At 48.8% G+C, this 20,316-nt stretch overlaps 1 protein-coding gene and 1 pseudogene across 1 annotated transcript; both read right to left on the bottom strand.

Moving 5' to 3' along the window:
* Nucleotides 1-480: 480 nt before the first annotated feature.
* SDR9C7 (short chain dehydrogenase/reductase family 9C member 7) lies at nt 481-12,911 on the bottom strand. The gene is made up of 4 exons (XM_036866861.1): nt 12,197-12,911; nt 8,826-9,084; nt 7,999-8,171; nt 481-1,403 (listed from the first exon to the last, which is right to left on the bottom strand). The coding sequence occupies exons 1-4, from the start codon at nt 12,495-12,497 to the stop codon at nt 1,186-1,188; spliced, it is 951 nt and encodes a 316-aa protein (XP_036722756.1). The 5' UTR covers nt 12,498-12,911; the 3' UTR covers nt 481-1,185.
* A 2,431-nt stretch (nt 12,912-15,342) lies between these two features.
* On the bottom strand, nt 15,343-18,857 carry LOC118902486 (annotated as a pseudogene).
* Between the last annotated feature and the right edge of the window lie 1,459 nt (nt 18,858-20,316).

The following is a 20,316-nucleotide window of genomic DNA, read 5'->3' on the forward strand; positions in this document are numbered from 1 at the left end:
AAGAACAATAATTTCATTTCATGACTTCTTTGACAACGTTACTAATTTCGGGAATTTATTCTCCTGTAACTAAAATCCTAGTCTGGGAACCTAAACACCTGAGCTCTGTCAAGTCTATGACGCTAGGGGACCTCCTGTAAGTCACTTCCTCCTCTGAGCGTTAGTTACACCTATGGAACTATCAGCAGTTTCCAAGTGCCCAGATGCATCAGAATCATCTAGGTCCTTTTTACAAATACAGATTTCTGGGCCCCACCCAAGCCTAATGAATCAGATTTTCTAACACCAAGGCCCAGGAATCTGTATTTTAATTAACCAGGTGATTATGATATACAGCCAAGTTGGGGAACTACTGAATTAGATAACCTCTAGTGTTCCTCGTAGCTCCAAAAATTTGATTTTCTGATTTCTGTTTCTTCTATCACTATCCTGTCTCTGCTACTAGATATTGTGCTAAAATACAAAAACAAAACCACAAAATAAAGAGTGAAAAGCCAAGACCATGATTTAATCATATTTGTATGCTTCCAGCACCTACACAGTGCCTCGTCTATAGTAGGCACTCAGTAAATATTTGAAGAATTAATCAACGGTGATTAAACAAATGAATGTTACTTCATGTGAGTCCCAATCACCTATGGATACAGAAATCCATAAAAGAGAGAGAAAATACTATGATAAACTTTTGCGTGATATAATCTTGCACTCCCTGTTTGTCCTACTACATACTTCAAATAATGGTTTATGTGAATAAGGTTAATGCATATTTAGAGACACAAGAGGAAAGTGGTTGAGTTCTCCTGTGGGCTACATTATCCCACAAAATTTCCCAGTGGTGGTGATAACTGAGGGAGGCTCATGATTCAGTAGGAACTAGTTTTCCTCTCCTTGACTCCTCCAGGTCAAGAAAAAGCCATATCCTGATGGGGTGACAGATGTTCTTGGGGCCAGGCTGCAGGTCTTTGAACCTGTAAAGGCCACCTCAGGTTTCTGTGAGGCCCCAGTGAGTGGGAAGAGGCATTCACCTTCTGTCAGAAGTTATCCATAAATTCACCAGCAGCAGGTAGGGTGTCAGCCAAGCAAGGTGTCCCTAGAACATCTGATACCCCCCTCATGTGACCCTACAGTGCCTTCTCCCACCCCCCTCCTCCACACTCCACTGACCACCCCTTAGGGTTCCCCAGCTCAGACACTGTCTGCTGGCCTTGGAAGGTACCGCCTCAGGATGAAATCTGTCACAGGGGTGGGAAACTTAGCCAAGGGGAGGTAGAGGAGTTTGACATCCAGGCCAGGGTGGTAGCGGATGCGGGGGTTCCGGGAAACAATAGCATGCTCCATGCTGTTGGTGACTTGGCTGATCCTTGGCTCTGCCAGCTGCATCGTGTTCTTTAACTTGTCAGTATCTGTTTGAGGGTAAAAGAGGGGGAAAAATCAAAGGCCCTATTATTCTTCATTAAAGATTGTTTCTTCTGAATTCCATCCAGGCTCCTTTTTTACCAGACCACTGATCTAACATCTCAGGCAGATCTCACAAGCTCCAGGTTGCCCCTTAAACAAACACCCTATAAATAATCTTATTTCTCTTCCCGAATTCAATAGTTGTGAATTGAATTCCTACTATTGCATTAGACTAGCAATGAGAAGAACTGTGCCCAGTTCTGCCACTTATTAGTTGTGTGACTTTGAGCTTAAATTATCATCATCTGTAAAATGGGGATAATAATACCTGCCCTAGAGAATAATAAAGATGAATAATAGCAGGGTAGACAGTGGAGGAAAGAGGATAGAAAACAGGTGAATATATGTGCACAGAAAAATTGGAAGGAAATAAGGAAAAATACTGTCTGTCTGGTGAAATTCCTAGTCGCTGGAGGGTTTTTTTTTCCTCCTGTGGACTTCCTAGAGTTTCCAAATTTTCTACAAAAGCATGCAGGGAAAAGATGTTATTAAAAAATAGTAACACTGCCTTTGCTTTGGTCATAAGGTCATTATGGGGCTCAGATGAGCTAAGGCACAGACCAGTTCTGTCAGCCTGGTACACACGGGTGTGGAGATGGGTCCAAGTCTGCTGTAGCTTACAACACAGGAGACAAGCCACACGATACGCTTCAGGGGCCCTGATGTGCACCCTCACCCCAGGACTCTGGGAAGGGGGCAGCTCAGAGGGACTCATACTTCACTGAGCGCCCCAAAGACTCAGGAGGAAGTGGTGCCTGAGAGTCAGACTTCGTGATAAGGGATTAGAGCTTGAAAACAGAGAAGGAGCAAAAGCTAGCCTGACTTTAGGGATGGTCCAGGAAGGCAGAGAAGTCACCCCTTCTGTGCAGGACACTGGTGGGCAGTTGATGAGGGCAGAACAGTGTCGTTCAAGTATGCTTTACCCCCCTCTCCGACTCCGAGGAACTCCCTTTCTGTTTCTTAAAGAGAAAAACTACTGCAGTGAAAAGAGGCAAACTACATTTTGGGGGTCCCAAAAAGAGCCACACTGACTTAAAGCCAGACTGTCTATAGAGCAATAATGTCTTAGGAATCCGACACTCTGTGCTCCGTCCTTGGGTCTGACACAGAGTCCACCACCAGCAGGTTCCAGGCGGGGAGGCGAGTGTCAAAGGACTCATTCATGAAGCTTGGGGTTACGGCTCCCTCAGAGGCAGGGAAGGCTGTGTGGGCTGATGAGGATGAGGCAAGCTGATGGGATGAGATGGCTTTGGAACTAGAGTCTGAAAGATGGGAGGACCCACACAGGCAGTGGGGTGGGAGAAGTTGCCTGAGACTCTGAAATAGTCTAAGGCACATCCTTTCCATGTTCTCTCAAATATTTATTGCGCTCCTGCTTTGTGCTGGGCACCCAGCTAGACATGGATTGAGGGAGAGAGGGGTACCCTTTAGCCCCTGTCAGTCTCCTGGACAGTGAGGAAGAACTCGGGCTTTGCATTTGGGCATCCAGGAAACGTTTGTGCTATTGTGAGAATTTAGCAAAATAAAGTCTATAAAATAGCAGGCACTAGGCTTTGGCACTCAGTATGGACCCAACGGTCCTAGTCCCTCCCTAGGAAGAAAGGGGACTAAAAGGGGAATTTTTGGTGGCTTCCCTGGCAGGGTTGAGATAAAGAAAGAAACTTGGCAGGTGGCTGTGTTGCTGCGAAGTATGCTAACAAGCCAGGCTGTGCTCTGTGAGGACCAGAGCACTGTGTCCTGTTCGCATGCTTATCCCAGTGACTCTGTGTGCTGCTTCCTCGGGAATGTGCCTAGGTTAGGTTGCTATTAACTAGCCATTTCCAATATGGTTCTATTTTGGGGATAGCTGAAAATCACTCCAAGATACCTGGCCTGTTCCCGGATTCACAAGCCAGGGGCCTGTTTGATTGGTCATAACAGCTTGCTGGAGTTCGTGTCCAGTGGTGCTTGTGACCACTCCTAAGTATTTCTTCAGTCTGTCTCCACAGCACTCACCACCCCCCCAAACAATACCCCACATACATACATACTTCCCACAATGACCAAGACCTTTCACTTCATGCCTTTGTCAGTGCTTCACTGGGTTTCTGAGGCGGCCTCCCAGCTGGTCTCACGTCTCCACCCTCATCCTTCCCACGGCACACAAATCTGATCAGGTCATTTCAGAGCCATTTAATAAAAGGCTCTCCAAAGCCCTTCAGGATGAGAGCCACACTTCTTCGTTTTTCTTTTCTTTTTTTTTTTTAGAGCAACACTTCTTATTGGAGCCATCAAAGTCTTCTACTATCTGACTCATAATGTCTCCCAGCTTCATCCCCACCCCCACCCCTTTACACTTTACATTCAGGCCAGACTAGTCATAACAACGATGGCTAAGATTGTTGAGCCCTTATTATATGGCTGAGCTGAGTACTTTACAGTCTTGTTTAATTCTCCTAACAACCCACGAGAGAGGAATTATTATACTTTATCGTGGAGAGACTGAAGTTTAGAGAGCTGTGTAACATGGTTAGAGGGACTACTGTCGTCTATACCTTGCATCCACACCACCTTCGAAAGCACGCGAGTGCTATATGCCAGGTCTCCAAACTGTTGCGCATGCTCTTCCCTCTGTGAAACATTTGCCATCTTTTTCCCTTTTGGTGAGCTCCTATTTATTCTTCAGAACTCAGTAGGACACCAATGGGCACCTCTGTGACGGCTTCTGTGACAGCAGAATTAAGTCCCTGTACTGTTGCTTTGTTTTGTATGCATGTCCATTGTTGCACAATTTGTGTGGCATTATACTTGCTTTCAGACCTCCCCTTCTAGATTCCTAGAGATTTTGCCTCATCTGTGTATCCCAGTAAACACTAGTAAAACTGAAGTAAAAATTAGAGTATGATCAGTCGGAAAATTTTTTATCTAAAAGTAGTCAAATGCCTGCGTAAAAATTTTCCTCTGAAATCATGGAGAGAACTACAGACGAATCAGCCTATAGTATTTTATAAACCAACCCTTACTTTTCTTCTGAAGAACGTCAGCTTTTCAACAGTGGTTTTCAGAGGAAGTTCGCCTTTCTACACATTCTTTTATGGACCTCACTGAAGACTCTACAGCTTTTGCCTGCATCGAGCTACTTAGAAAACGCCTTTGTGAGGTTTCCAGATGCTGGCTGAATCTGTGTTTCACCCCAGCCTCATAGTGACCCCATCAATAATTTGGATCATTCTTTGCTAACTGAGAGTTTTAGGGGAGACTCACAGGGAATATATATTATCCTCCCCCCAACCCCCAAACAGCTATTCCCCTTGTTTATAGCAACAGCTACAGATTTCTCTCCGGGAATCCATGCCTCTTCCATTCTGAGTCCTTTGGTCTAGGTAGAGTGCATGACCCAGCCTGAGCCAATCAGAGCTTCACATTTCCCTGGGTACAGTGATGGGCTCAGGGTTGAGTACATCCTGCAATTTCCTCTGTTCCTGCCATCATTGGCCCACCAAGTCAGAGTAAATCTTAGACCGTTTGGGGGAGCTACTGGAAAGGGCTATCCTGGGAGGAGATGAGGAGATGCTGCAGCCATGTGACCACCCCAAAGGGGAGAGAGCTGTAAGCCTGAAGCCAGCACAGAAGAAGCAGAGCCAAGAAATAGGGTGATTTGAAATGAAAATAGAGCTTTCCTCAGCTAGTGAAGGGTTTACCATGGCTGGATTGTAAAGGACAAGTGTCAGCTGAGTGAGCACAAGACCAAGGGCAGTCACATGGATTAACACAGCTGGTGTATTAGCTCTAATTCTATTGAGTTATTTAGCATTTGAAACATCCAGCCCTCTGTTCAAATATTTATTGCAATTCCTGGTTACTTTAAGACCTCTAACAGGCCTGAATAAATCTATAAGTACTGAAGAAAAAAAAAAAGAAATAGGGTGAAAGCGGGTCCTAAGAACATCATTTGCAGACTGGATCAGGCAGTGCCTGAAGCCCATATCCTTATACTTTTTAGTAATAAACATCAAGAAATTCCTTTTCTGCTTAAATGATTTGGGTTGGATTTTCTGTCACTTGTAACTGAGAAAGCCCTAACTGATCCGCAGGACTTTTTTTTTCTCCTCACGGAATTCTAATATGTCCAGAACTGAAAGATTACTTTCCCCAAGGAATACTTCTCCAAATACTTCTCCCTGACTTTTCCCTAAATCAATGAATGAATAATGCCTCCACCCATCAGGTTTCTTGAACTAAACCTAGCACTTGTCCTGGATGGCTTTCTTTCCCTCCCAGTACCAGGAGGCCTAATACACACCGGGCATCTATCAACTTCTTTCCATCTCCTCCACTTCTTTGTAGCCCAAACCACCGACATGTCTAGCCTGGAATACTGCAGCAACGACAGCAGTCTTTCCCAATCACAAATCAGATCACATCCTTAATCCTCAGTGTGCTTTGATGCTCTAATTTATCCTGGGTCCCCCCTGCTCCACTGCACTGCTCCCCACCCTCTGGTATCTTTAAAGTTCCTCTAAAGAGTTTCCTGCCTCAGGGCCTTCCTGAAAAAACTTTCTTGCCTATCCACTTTCCAACAATGCCTAACTTATTCTTCCCCAAAGTCAACTCAGAGAAGCCCTCCCTACACCATAATCTAAACTGGGGCCCCACTCCCAACCCTATTCTTTTTTTCATGGCCTTGTGTTTCTCCCCATGGTAATTATCCACATTTGTCACTAAATGTGTGTGTTGTTATTAAGATCTATCTCCTCCGCTGGGCCTTAAGCTGCAGGCAGCCAGCTGTGTGCCCTGCTGCTTTGTCCACTCTCACCCCTGGCCCTACCCAGTGCCTGGCATGTGGTAGGCTCTCAATAAGATGTGTATTAAGTGAATAAATGGCTGTTATGGTTTTTAAGTTATGGTGTCTTGGCTTTTTACTCTGTGGATGTATGAGGTCCAGGAGAGCATGTCACTAAAATAACCACCCCTCCCCCCGAGACAGTTAGATACCTGCCATTAATTTGATTGAGTGATTATATTTAGCCCATTCAGAGTTTCTGGGTATATGTTTAAAATTCATCACTTTGGATTTTGGATGATTGCTAGTTAAGAATATCTCTTTGCAACACAAGAACTTACAGCTTGCAGGTACCAGTGTAATAGAGAAAAGGAGGCCATGCTCTTTTTCTCTATTACACTGGTAAATAGATAAAAACAACAAACTTTTAAATCAAATTGTTCCTACCAGGAAGCAGATAATATTCCAAGCACTTTTTATATATTAACTCATTTAATTTTTATAACCCATTACAGATGAGAAAACTGAGTAACTGGCCCAAGGTAAGCAGGAGACATGAAATTTACACTCAGGCAGCCTAGTTTCAGAGTCTAAGAGCTTAACCACAACAGAAAAGTGCCTCTCAGGGATGTTCATGAAAGTCAAGTAAAAGAGAGGGAAAAAAATCTGGGTTAGGGAAATACATGACTAGGCCACTGAGGCCCAAATGGAGCAGGATGGGGCTGAGAGCCGGCTGCTTCACTCTGGACCAAGGGAACCTCCTGAGCCAGCAAAATGCCAGCCCCACCTTTCTGTCCCACACAAGGGCAGCTCCAAGGGTGGCCCTGAGGGGCTGTTCCCCCTCCAGGCACTTGGAGGGGAGAAATGGAGAGAAGCAGGAAATCTTGTGGATGATGCTCTCCTGAAACCAACTGGCTTGGCTTTGGGATTAGATGCTCTGAGTGAATGTGGGGCCTCCTGGTCCTCAGAGTAGGCCTCTCTCTCCTACCACGAGGTACTCCACCAGGTCTTTTGGCCAATCCCTCCTCCGCTGCACCTGCAGGCCACCCCTCCTCTTGTTCCCCAATGGTTGGGGCTCCGTGCATCCCTCAAACTGGAAGAATTCCCCAAACTGTGAGTTTGGGACAGTATAGTAAACAGCTGTGATGTCCCTCCTCTACTCTCCAGAAACACCTGAGATTCACAGGAGACCCTTAGGCCAGGGAGAAAGAGAGCTCCCAGAGCCCCTTCTTTTTAAACATTCGTGTGATTTTCCTCTTTACTGATTTGACAAGCACTTAGTGCATGCGAGATACTTCACAGATATTAATCCTCACAGCAGCCCTGTGAGGTAGGCACTATCATTAACTCCATTTTATAGATGAGAAGACTGAGGCTTAAGGCGACTAGGTAACATTCTCAAAGTCTCCTAGCCCGTAAGTGGCAGAGCCAGGCTTCAAACCCAGGCAGTCTGGCTCACGTAGCTGTGCTCTTAATAACGTCTCTGTACTCATGGCAGTGCATTTTCACCTGATTCACCTGCATACGGGTGTTTGGGGGGAAGGCAGGTGCCAGGGGTGGGTGGGCAGCAACTCTCCTAACACCCCCATCTCCCCGCAGCTATGGTTTTGTCACTCCCCCAGCAGTTCTCAAATCCCAGCTCTGCCACCTGCTGTGTGGCCTTGGGCTCATAACCCGTCTGAGCCTCCATCCCATCATCTGTAAAATGAAAGTGGGTCAGTGACCCCCAAGACCTCTCTATCTCTCTCAGAGATCCCTTCCTCTCCTGGGGAACTCACAGGTATGGAAGTACTCCTCTCCATAGCTCTCGCGGGTCTCCTGAGGCAGCCGCTCCCACAGCTTGCACATGCTCTTCTCAATGCCCTCCATGTTCTTCTCGCCCAGAATGGATGTCCGGTAGTTCCCCGGCTCAATGATGCTGACTTTCACCCCGAAGTAGTGGAGCTCACGCCTAGGAAAGAAGAGCTGGACTCAGTCTGGGACTCCACGATGACAAAGGATCATCAGGGAAAGTCACCTCTGACACCTCTAGAGGAGCTGATCTCCAGAGATCAGGAACCTGGAGGTGTGCCCCCCACCCCTGCACCAGGCCCAGCACTGCTTTCATGCAAATAAGCCCTTTCCCAAGTCTGTCTCTGGACAATTCACATTAGGCCAGCCTAGCCGGGAGGAATCTAGACCAAAGCCTTGCTCCGACCAGGTCCCTCCCACTCAGCCCCACCCCCAACGCCTAGGTGGCAGAGGAGTGAAGGGGTCTACGCAAGGCTTGCATCCTTCTCGGAGGGTTGCCCACAGCACATCTGCCCCCAGACCTCTCCGTCTGTTTGGGGGACTCTCCCTCCTACTCCCACAGGCCCAAGAAGCGTGTTGCTTATTCTGAGACAGCTCAAGGGAAGGCTGCTCATCACCACCCCACCTCTTCTCAACCCTCTTCTCTGGGTCCCTGAGGAAGGCCCCTATAGGTCTAGCCTTCCTCCTGCTACTGTTTTAACATCTTCCCTCCAGACCTTGCCTGCCCACAGGGTGCCCCCACCCAGCCCTCTCTTCCTGAGGTGAAACCCCCAGAACTCCTACTCTGAATGGTTTGGCACCTGGGCCCAGTCACCTGATGCTGTCAGAGAAGGCCTCGACGCCAAACTTGGAGACGCAGTAGCCGCCACCAATGATAGCCACACGGCCACCAGAGCTGGACATGTTGACAACCCTGCCCCGGGCTTTCTTGACCATGGGCAGCATATGGAGAGTCACTTCGATCAGTCCCACCAGGTTCACGTTGATCACCTTCACAAAGTCTTCCTTGGTCAGCCATTCATTGGGACCACTGGGCAGGCCTACACCAGCGTTGTTCACCAGGGCCCAGAGGCCTGGGGGCGCAGTGGAGGGAGGGAGAACCAGACTAAAATCAGCAGTGTCTCTGGAAAAGCACCAGGGCCCACGACCCCCCAGCTCAGGGCTGCTGAGGATGGTTGAGCATGTCACAAGGCACAAGACAGCCAGTCTGGCAGCGTTGGGTGGGGAGCTATGACAGCCCAAAGGAACATGGGCCTTTTCCTAATGGGTTTTCCCTACAGGGGCAGTTTTTCTGATTCACACAGTCTGCCAGCTAGCTGGACACTGTACCAGCTACAATCCAGGCTTTAGCTAATAGCATCTAAGCTATTGGCTCCGGGAAAAGAGATCTCATTTTCATACCAGTGAATTAATGTTTCAGTTCCTTCCCCTATCATGCTTCCCCCTCTCTGTTCACCTGAGTGTAAGAAACCAACTCCATTTCACACATTACCAAAATTACTCTGTTCATTCATTCATTCATTCATTCATCCATTCACACATTCATTCATTTCATGCATCTGTCAGTTACCGAGGAAGGTGCTAGAGACATTAAATGAACAAAACATGGTCTTATTCCTCAATGATCTCAGAAACCAGAGAAGAAATAAATAAGACTTATAAACAAATACAGAAGACATTTAAATAAAATAATTTTGGGAAAATGTGAAAAGGGCTCCCTCTGAGATATTTAAATTGAGTTGGTATAAATGGAGAGAAATATTGCTAGGTATTGTCATTCAGCTCTGCAGGGGCCAGGCTTGAAGAGCCTCAAGTTCTAGTCCTGGTTCTACCTCCAGCCTTGGACAAGTCACTTCCTTTCCCTGGGCCTCAGGTTCATTGTTGACTGGATTAGGACAGTTGTTTCCAGCCTGTGGTTTGCAGTCCTGAGAGCTTTCAGTCTGAACCCCAGAACCTGATAAGGAAGGGAGATGCAGGACAACCTCAATTTTCATTTGTCTTACATATTGAGTTTCCAAGTAAAATTCCACTTGGGGGAGGGGCTTGGGGTTCCTTCCCTTTCCCTCCCCTTATCTCACTACCCCACCTTGGCCTCTGTAGCCTCAAGATACTCTTCCACACACACATGGGCAGGTCTGGATGTAAACACCAATCATGGTTCACCCCTTCCCCTAGGCCTGGGGTCCCCGCACAAGCTGTGTCCCCATCCTATCTTCCTGCCTTCCTCCAAGTAGAGACCCCAGGAGACCAACTGGCTGGCAGGACTCAGAGCCTTCCCAGCTAAGGGAGACTCCTGTCTTACAGTGGAAGAAATGAGCTCCTGAGACCCAAAGACTGTAAAACCCAAGTGGCCTCTGCCTGTGGAGAAGGGACACACACTCGCTGCTACCTCTGATCATCCCTGGTAAATATCTCTGCCTGCTGGCAAACCAGGACAACCTTAATATTTTTTTTTTTTTTTTTTTGCAAAGAGAGCTAGAGAACTTTCAATACAGTGTGAACAGCTTTAGGGCCATGCCAACTTGTCATGGTCCAGAGACTCTGAGGGGCAAAAAGAAAGCATGCAAGTATCCCTTCCTCCCATTTTCCAGTGCTTCTTAGACCAAAGATGTTGCCCAAAGGCCCCCCCCAGAGATGTCCCCATACTAATCCCTGGAACCTGTGAATATGGTGGATTACGTGGGTAAGAGGAATTAAGGTAGCAGATGAAATTTAAATTGCTTAACTGACCTTAAAATGGGGAAATTATCGTAGATTAGCTTGGCGAGCCCAATATAATCACAAAGGTCCTTCTAAGTGGAGAGGGAGCCAGAAGACAGAGAACCAGAGAGATGGCAGCATGAAAAGGACTCAGCCCAACCTTGCTGGCCTTGAAGATGAAGAAGGTCATGAGCCAAGGAATGCAGGTAGACTTTAGAAGCTGGAAAAGGCAATGAAATGCAATCTTCCCTAGAGCTCTGTTAACACTTTGATTTTAGTCCAGTGAGACCCATTTTGGACTTCTGACTTCCAGAACTACGAGATAATAAACCTGTGCTCTTTTAAGCCCCTGAGTTTGTGTGCATTTATTACAGCAGCAATAGGAAACTAATATACCCAGTGAGTCATTAACGCAAGTGGTTCAAAGCTGAATGTAGGGCACTGGGCGGAGGCAGCCTGTTGAAGAAAGAAACTGACTCTTGCTGAATTATTCATAGCTTAGTTCATTTGACAAATATTTATTGAGCACCTTACTAGATGCCAGACACTGTTCTAAGCACTAAGGATATATAATAAATAAAAGGAAAAAACACCTCCCCCACTAGAAGCTTTATTCTAGCAGGAGAAATAGAAAATAAATAAGAAAGATAAGTAAAATATATTGAATATTGGATAGTGGTAAATGCCAAAGAGGAAAATAAAGCAAGAGTGACTGTCTGCCCCTCCTGGGCACCAGAGCTCTCCTGCCCTGACTCGTGTGCACAGACCCCAGGTTAGTTCCCTCAGGAGCCAGGACTTGCCCCAGGCTGCTGCATCTACAACCGAGCCATTCCTACACCCACATCTTGCATGTGGGAAGATCCCTGGGTGGGCCCCCATCAGTCCTAGTCCATCCCTAGCCCACAGCCTCCTTTCCCAATAAGAGCAGCCACCCTGACATAGGCACTTACCCTTAGGTCAACCCGGTATCCATCATGATATGAGGAAGAGGAGAGATCTCGCTCCCCACCCTGCAGTCTAGCCTGACACAGTCAAGGAGAACAAACGTCCCCACTCGGGGAGTCCAACCTCATGTTCACTCTCTCCTCCCCCTAGCCTGATCCCGACAAGAAACGTGCTCACATTTTTATAGGAGCTGATAGTTAGGACTACCAAAGTCCCAGTGAGGCAACTCCATCTTTAAACGTTCGGACAGATGGAACGCATATTCCCTCCCTGACCTGCTAGTGCAATCTCCCCCAAACCCTGCCAACCCTCTGAGTTTCTGGGAAAGAAAACTTCCTTGGGAAATCACCTCTCCCTGTGGACAGTCCAAACCCTGCAACAGGTCCAATCCCACTGAGCTACAGACCCGGCCCCTTTCTCTACATCACCTCTCCCACCCCATCTGAACAACAGGGTCCCCGATAACTGTCAGATACCTGTGGGAGAAAGAGAGAAAAAGAAGGATAAACTGAGAAAGCCAAAGAATGCAATTCGTCCCACCTTGCTCGCCCACTTGGTCCCTCACCCACTGGGCTGCTGCTTTGATGCTCTCAGTCTTGGTGACATCCAATAGGGTGGTCTGCAGCTGGTAGGAGGTATCCTGCTGAAGCTTCTGGGCCCCCTCCTCAGTGAAGCAAGCAGCCAGCACCCGCATGCCCCGATCAACCAGCTGCATGGCCAGGAGGTTCCCAAATCCCGAGTCACAGCCCGTGATGAAGACGTACTTGTCCGAGAGGTTGCGGACCAGATTACAGTTCTTGAACCAGCGGTACATAAAGGAGAGGTCCGTGATAGCCGCCATAGCAGAGGGGAGAGGTGATGGCCAAGAAGAATCGGGCTCAGGAGATAGCAGGAGAGGCTGGTCCTCTGAGCCCCAGTCTGCTGGAGCCTGTTGAGAAGAGCTCTCCTCCCTTCTGCTGTCGGCGACAGATGCACAGCCCCTGGGTGAGCCACTCTATAACTTATATAGGTGGATGCATCACCACGCCAATTTGCCTAGATGCAAGAAATTCAAGTCCAACCTGAAGCTTTGTCACTTCAGACAGCCCTGGTGGTTCCCTCTCTCTCTCCCCCAGCCCTAATGGGTGAAGATGCCAAGGATGGGAAAAACCACAGTGGTGATGTTAGTGCTGAGAAGTGGCTCACCTGGGTGGTCTGAGCAGAGGAAAGAAGGAAGGAGGACTCAGCCCAGAGGACCCTCCTGGAAAATCCCCCACTTCCAGCCCAGGGATCAAAATCATTTGTCATGAATGCGGGCATGTGAAGAAATGTAACTGTTATTTTCGGTGGAAAAATTAAGACAAATTCACTAATGCAAAACAAACAAAATTTGTTTTGTGCCTTCCAAACCCCAAGAGAAATGAATTCCAGGTTATCACCTCTTTGGAATTCTCTGTCCTTAGATGAGTCTCCATTATGAGAGATGATGAGAAATAAAGGGTCTGCCCCAGGGTGGATGTGCCTCCATTGTCCTGAGGTCAGAGGCAGCAGGTCCCCTCTTAAGGGAAACTGGTTATGTGAGGCCCCAACTCCCAGAAAGCAGAAACCCCTGAGGGGCTCAGGGCCTGGGTCCTGGGGAGGTGATGCTCAGGTCACCAATGAGGAGTCCCCACTGCACTCCAAGCAGGCCCAGCACCCCCCTCACCCAGCAACCGGGCAAGTGGAGGGAGCCAAGGACCAAGGACACATAAGCTCCCCCGGGCAGGGCCCCCAGTGAGCATTTTTCTTCTACCCCCAGGACCAGATACACGCTAGGCTGAGCTGAGGAGCCTGAAGGGGGGTGATGTCAGTGAATGGAAGGGATTGTAAAGTCAACTGACACAGTGGCTAATGGAAAGCACAGAGGGAAGGGAGGCCAGGAGTCAAAATGATTCTGATAACAGGTAGAACCACAGGTGTCAAGAAAAGTCAGGAGGAGACACTTTGGGCATAGGGAGAGAAGGCAGGAGAATAGAGAGTTCTGATATGAACATTACTGAGACTGAGGCCCAGCTAGATGATAGGCATCATTGAGACTGAGGTCCAGCCAGATGATGAGGATGGCTCAAGAATTCCCTGGGCAGCTGTGGGAAGGGCCTGGGGCCAAGTCCTTGGCCCTGAGAGGGGATGACATATGGGAAGAGCAGAGGACTGGGGTCAGGGACTTGGAAAACTCTCAGGGTCAGGACTTGGAGGGAAGGGAGAGATTCCAGGCAATGGGGCAAAGAACACACAGAAAGGTAGAAGGGAAGCCAGTAAAGAAAAGGAAGCAAGGATATGAGACAGAGGTATGAGTAGTGAGGGGCCATGCCCAGGGCTGCATAAAATATGGGGACAGAATTATGCTGGAGTTTGTGGTGATTCTTTGGATAAACCTCTAGGGTCACCATTTCTCAGAATAAGCCTGAGAAAAGAGCCCAGGCTCATCCTGAGGGACCCGGGACCAACTGCCTACACCTTCCCTGTCTAGAGGGTCTGACACAGAAATAGGGCCACAAAGTTCTCTAGAGTGAAGGGACAAGGATGCGTCTCTATGCTCTATGCTATCTATCTACCAAGGTTAGTCAGCTCCAGAATGTCACCACAAATCTGAGAGAGTCTGGCCATTCTATACCAAGGGTGGTGGGAGTAGGGGGGTTGGGGGTCAGTTCATGGACCCAGCCCTGGGGAGCAGACCCAAAGCCTGCAGGGTATGGAGGTAGGAGGTGGGAGGTGGAGGCGAACCTCACCTACTTCATACCCACCCCAAGCACAGCACTGCCTACAGTGGATCTGGGAGGCATCTCAGAAGCCTCCTTGGTGAGTGAACAAGGAAGTCTTGGCTGGAAGAAGTCAGACAATGTCACTCAAGGGCTGAGCAGGCCCAGGAGTGTCCCAGTTCTTCAGACAGTCCCAGATGGTGAGATCCAGGGGTTTGTCTCTAGACCTGAAAAAGAATGACTTGGAACTGCCCCAGCACAGGCCTGGGCCTGACTCATCATCTCATGGGCCTGTCTGCTGACTGCTGGCTCAAGCAGCACTTCCCTGGACTCAAACTCCCAACATCAGAAAAATGCAGGTCATGGAATGGGGGTTGGGAGGGCTGCAGGACCACGCAGAGGGCTCTTCTCCTAGGACTGAGAATGCTGCCCACTCTGATGAGTGGCCTCCCTATTCAGCTGGCACATGAGGCTGATGGGTCAGGCTGGTGGTTGCCCTGTGCATCCCCAACCCCTGCTCACAGGTATTTTCAGTGGAGAGAGGACCCTTTGCCTCCTCCAGGCCATTTCCATCCTGTGGGATGAGGAAACGAAGGCACACTCTGAGGAGATGACCAGAGGCAGAGCAGGTGGAGCTGAGCCCCCTCCCAGCGGCTCACACCCTCCAAACAGTGCAGATTCCTCAGGGTGGCAGGAGGGCCAGGAGGCTCAGAGCCTTGAGAGGCTGCTCAAGAACCAGGGCACAGATGTGTGCTATTGGATCCCTGTTTCTCAGCTGCAAAACTTGGCCCTTTCTTCCTAATATCCCCAGAGCCTCAGAAGAAGCCTGGAGCAGAGATGAGGAGGAGGATGAGCTACATGACCTTAGAGACTGGAGAGCTCCCTCCCTCCACCTTTTTTCCCTCCTCTTGAAGCATCATCCCTCACACAGCAACCCAGCTAGACCTCCCATACACCCCAATCTTGACTTCACAGGGCCCTGGCCCTTGAGGAGCTCCAGCAGACCATGGCATCCACCGGGAAGGAGGGTATGTAGCTCTTGGGAAGTAGATGAGCTTGGCATCCGGGTCAGGTGAGTATCATCAGGTGTGTGGGTGGCAGGCGGTCAGAGCGCATCCATGCAGTTCATGACCAAGGACAGAGATTCAACTTGCATTTTTTCAAAATATTTTCAGTTATTTTGATGTTTGTTCAGGATGAGAAAGTTTCCTTATATACTTCCACATCCCTCCTTTCCAATTCACAGCTCTAATATGGGAAGAAATCTTCTAAGAAATACTGCCCTCCCCCCGCCCCACCCCCACAAACCCATGTCCCAAACTAATCCATTCAAATTCTCCAAGAAGTGCCCGAACTCTTACCCCAGGAACAACTGTTCCACACTAAGCTACCTCTGGCTCTACTTCTGAGAATATCCAATACATAAATTGGATCTCTCTATAAACACTAGAAATCTAAGCACATGAAAACCAGCTGCTCTAATGTCAGTTTGCCATGAGTCCACAGGTGTCTATCCTCTCTGGCTTCAGTTTCCTCCCAAAATAACAAGGGGTTCAGATGAGACAGTGGTTCCCAGGTTTACCAAGCCTGGATCCTTTCCTTAGGTCACCAGTTGACCACATGGGATCCTGGGGATGGAACTCATGTCCCCACTGTGTGAGTGAGTCAGAGCCTGGAGGATGGAACTGAGACCGGAGGAGGTGCTAATGATGGACCCAGGCTTCCAGACAAGGGTTTGCTTCTCTCCCCAAGGTCCACAGCTCACTCACCTGAGGCCAGGAATGTCTTCCCATAGAGTTCCTTGACTTCTGGGATGGCCCAATCCCATGCCTCCTGGAAGCCCCAGAAAACATCTCAGGGTTGCTCATGCTGGTCTTGAAGTAACCGGGCTCGATCATAGCCACCTTTACCCCAAACTAGGAGAGCTCCCTTCTCAAGGCCAAGAGGCAGAGGGACAAGGCATTCAGAGCCTCAGGAGACAAACAAAAAACAATAAAATCTCAACACAGATTGGGGTGGAATAAGCTTGAAAACTTGAGGAGTTGTGAAGTGCAGCAGCCAGGGAGAGAAAACTCATGATGATGGTATTACTTCTGCATAGAGTTTGAATATTTTTCTAAAGAGTTTACATATATGGGCTTATCAGCTCTAAATTCTACCAACTGTGCTGTAGGGCACCACTTATATGTTATCTCCTCCTATTCCCCTCACATGTATTCAGTCCCCAGAGTTTGCCCATTTTACTTCCTCCATACTCCTCAGTCTCCTCCCTCCCCTCTCCTGCTCTAGTCAACAACCTGGCCATCTGTCAGCTGGGTTATTGTAACTGTCCTCTAAGGAGCATCTCCCTGCCTGCGGTCTCAGCTCCCCAGCATTCAGAGCCATTCTCTGCTCTGTAGCCAGTGGGTTCTCTAGAGGTTGCTTTGACTATTTTAGCTCCCCTGATTAAATCCCTTCCATGGGGTTCCATTGCCAACAGCAAGATGGTCCCCAACCTGCCCAGGGCCCACATTCCTCCACAAGCCCACCCATGCCCACCTGCCCCTGGTGGACCCCACAGCATAGGCCATCAACAATTACTCACCCTGGGCCTAGGCTGATACCATTCCCTCATCCAGAAAGACTTCCTGCCTTACTCTGCCAGGTTGCCATGTTCCCAAGTTCAGTTCTTCAATCCTCAGCTCAGACCCTTATCTCCCGGACCCTCCCCTCATTCTGCTGACTGCCAAGGCTACCATGGCTAACTTAGTCACAACCATCAAAAATGATGGCCATGGCATTTCTGTATCTCTTGTCCCTTTCTCAGCTGTCAGACTTTTTAGGTAAAGGACCAAATCTTCTTGAACCCAAACACATTTATTGAACACTCACAGAAGTGCCCAAGAAGTATCTGTTGATTCGAGTCAAATGTCCTACCCCCAACTCAAGGGCTCCCTGAAGTTGAATATCACAGGGGTTATGGACATGGGGTCTGTGGCCAAATAATCCAGGTTTCAATTCTGCTTCAGATATTTTCTGATTGTGGGCCCTCATCCAAGGCAGGGATAGATTGAAGCAAACTCTCTAGTCCTGGGGCCCATCCTGACACCCAAAACTTAGAAAGGTGCTTCCCAATGAAAGACCTACACAGAGAGAGGGGTTGGAAGGAAGGGCCTCTAGGTCTGTGAAGAAAGGAAACCCCTATAAAAGTCCCCCCCACACAAGAAGCACAGAAGCAGGAGGAACCAGGGAGGGCCTCTGTGCCAGGCCAATACCTGAGGGAGTCTGAGAAGGCCTCCACACCATACTTGGACATGCAGTAGCCCCCACCCAAAAGACTCAACAGGCCCATGACGCTGAAGACATTGACCACATGGCCCCTTGCCTTCCAAACTAGGGACAGCAGACTCAGGGTCACCTCGATTACCCTCAACAGGTTCACGTCCAGTATCTTCATCGAGTCCTGTTTGGTCAGCCAGTCATTGGGTGCTGTGCGCGTGGAGATGCCGACGTTATTCACCAGGCCCCAGAGTCCTGGGAACAGTGAGGGTGAGAGGGCAGCACTGTGCTGGGCCTATGAGTGAGGACCCAGCTCTGGTTCCAAATCACCTTCCAACTGAGTTTTTTAATTGAGTCAACAGCAATGTGCCACAAGGTATAAGGGAGAAGAGTTCGGGAGAGGAACTGTGGGCGTGGTGGCTGTAGGGTGTCAGGGTTTGGATATTCTTTGAGCTATTGGAAGGCAGAGATGGTCCTACTCATTTCTCTGCTCCTCAGTGCCTGGCACTCAGTAGGTGATAAACCCATCTTTATTAAGTGCATAGACAGAGTTTGGGAAAATAGAGTGCTGTTCACAAATATCATATAGGAGAGAGACAGAGACAGGTAGAGAGGAATGATAAGAAACAGAAATGAAGGGAAAACTAGAGAAGAGAAAGGAAAAGGGAAATGAATGAAAAAAGAAAGGAAATACCAAAAAGAAAAAAACCATGAATAATCACTTTCTGCAAGCTGGTTGGGAAAGACACTTGAAAACCCAGGGTAGGAGAATTTAGAGAACAGGGTTGCATTGGACATCAGGGGACAAGCTTTGAAACAACCTGCATCAATTCCAAGGCAACACCAAGGCTTTGAGAATCAAAACATTTTGGGAATCTTCTCAGTAAATAAACACAAAAGAAATCTGGGTGGTATCTCTGCCCCCATTGCTCCTTCAGCCACTCGGTGGCCACAGCGATGCTCTCAGTCTTGGTGACGTCCAGGATCACTGTCTCCAGCCTGTCTGATGTCTGGCCCATCAGCTGCTCGGCCCCCTGCTCCGTCAGACACGCAGCCAGAACCCTCAAGCCTCGCAGGTGCAGCTGCCTGGCCAGCAGGTTCCTGAAGCCCAAGTCACAGCCCGTGATGAAGACGAACTTGTCCCGGAGGTGGCTCACTACCTGCCTCTCCCAGTACCAGCGCAGGAGGTAGTACAGGCCCACGAGAACTGCCAGGCACAGTCACATGGCTTTGCAGAGAACAGTGCCAGAAGGCTACAGTCGTACTAGAGTTCCAGCGCTCTCTGCCTTGGAGTCCTCAGATATCTTCCTGATCACACTGGAGTCCCCTCTCATCTAGATCTTATAGTTCAAACTGTCTGTGCTTATGTCAACCCCACTCAGTAAATGTTTACTTCTGTGACATTCCAAATGATTCAATAAGTCAACGCTTTTTAAGGTATATAATATTAAAACATACTGTTCAATGGCATAACATTCCCCGAAGTCTCTATAACCTCATTTTTATAATGAGGAAGGTGAAGTAAGATGACCGGGAGATACCTCCCACTCCAATTTATACTCAGCCCAGAAATCTGCATGACTTTGAACAAATGCTTTCTCCACTGAGTCCATACTCAGACCATCATGAGAAGAGTGGACACATAAAGAGTCGGGGTCTCAGGAAGGACTGGGACATCAAGGGAATTCCTGCCCTGAACACAGTAGGTGCTCAGTAAAGATTAGCAGAAAACATAAGACTGGGGTCCAGAAGTGACTCTCACTCTTCTCCACCAGAGGGTCGGGGGAGGGGATCTGGACCAAGGGACCTGAGGGTTGGCAGAGGCTGGACGGTGGTGACTCTAAAGGAGGGGACAGAGGGAGGACCACAGAGAGAGGTTTCTGGTGAGAGAGAGACTAGATGTCTCCAGGGAAGGGTCTGGGCCCCACCTGTCCCTTAGACACCTCTCCTTGTTTGTCCGTCCTGTGTCTAATCCTGGGAACCCAGGTCACTTGATAAGCCCCAGAAAGACACATTAGCCCCTCACTTCTGTGGATGAAGGATGACCTCACTTCCCTCTTCAAATCCCTCCTCAGGTCACCCCACTCACCCCTTCTCCTCTGTGAGGTCACCTGACTCTTCCTCTCGTAGGCACACACCCACTGCTGCCCAAGGCATCGGTCCCAATCACTGGGCCTGCGTAAACTTTTCAACTATTATTTTCAGGAAAATATAATCAATGGAAATGCATGGTTTCAAGACAAAACAAAAATTGGTTTCTGTGTCCTCTGTCAGGACCCCTACTGAGGACAGCCCTTTTCCAGCCAAGGTCTGCTGAGTTGGCACCTAGGCTGATGTGTCAGGCTGGTGGTCACCCTCCACACACACCCCTGTCTACAGGTATCTTCGCGGGGGAGGGACCTTTACCTCCCCCAGACCACTTTTATCCCGTGGGAGGGGGAGACTGGCCAGGGCCAAGGCACACCCAGAAGAGGTGGACAGGGGCAGAGGGTGGGGGGCCGAGACCCTGCCAGCTGCTCACACCCTCCCCAAAGTGTGGATTTTTCACAGCTGCATGTGGATCATGAGGCACTGAGAGGCCACTCAAGGAAAAGGACACAGACGTGAGCTATCGACCCCTGTTCCTCAGCCACAAAACTTGCTCCTTTCTTCCTAATATCCCCAGAATCCTAAGTAATGTCCCAA

This window comes from Balaenoptera musculus, chromosome 10 (genome assembly GCF_009873245.2).
Source record: "Balaenoptera musculus isolate JJ_BM4_2016_0621 chromosome 10, mBalMus1.pri.v3, whole genome shotgun sequence".
NCBI lineage: Eukaryota > Metazoa > Chordata > Mammalia > Artiodactyla > Balaenopteridae > Balaenoptera > Balaenoptera musculus.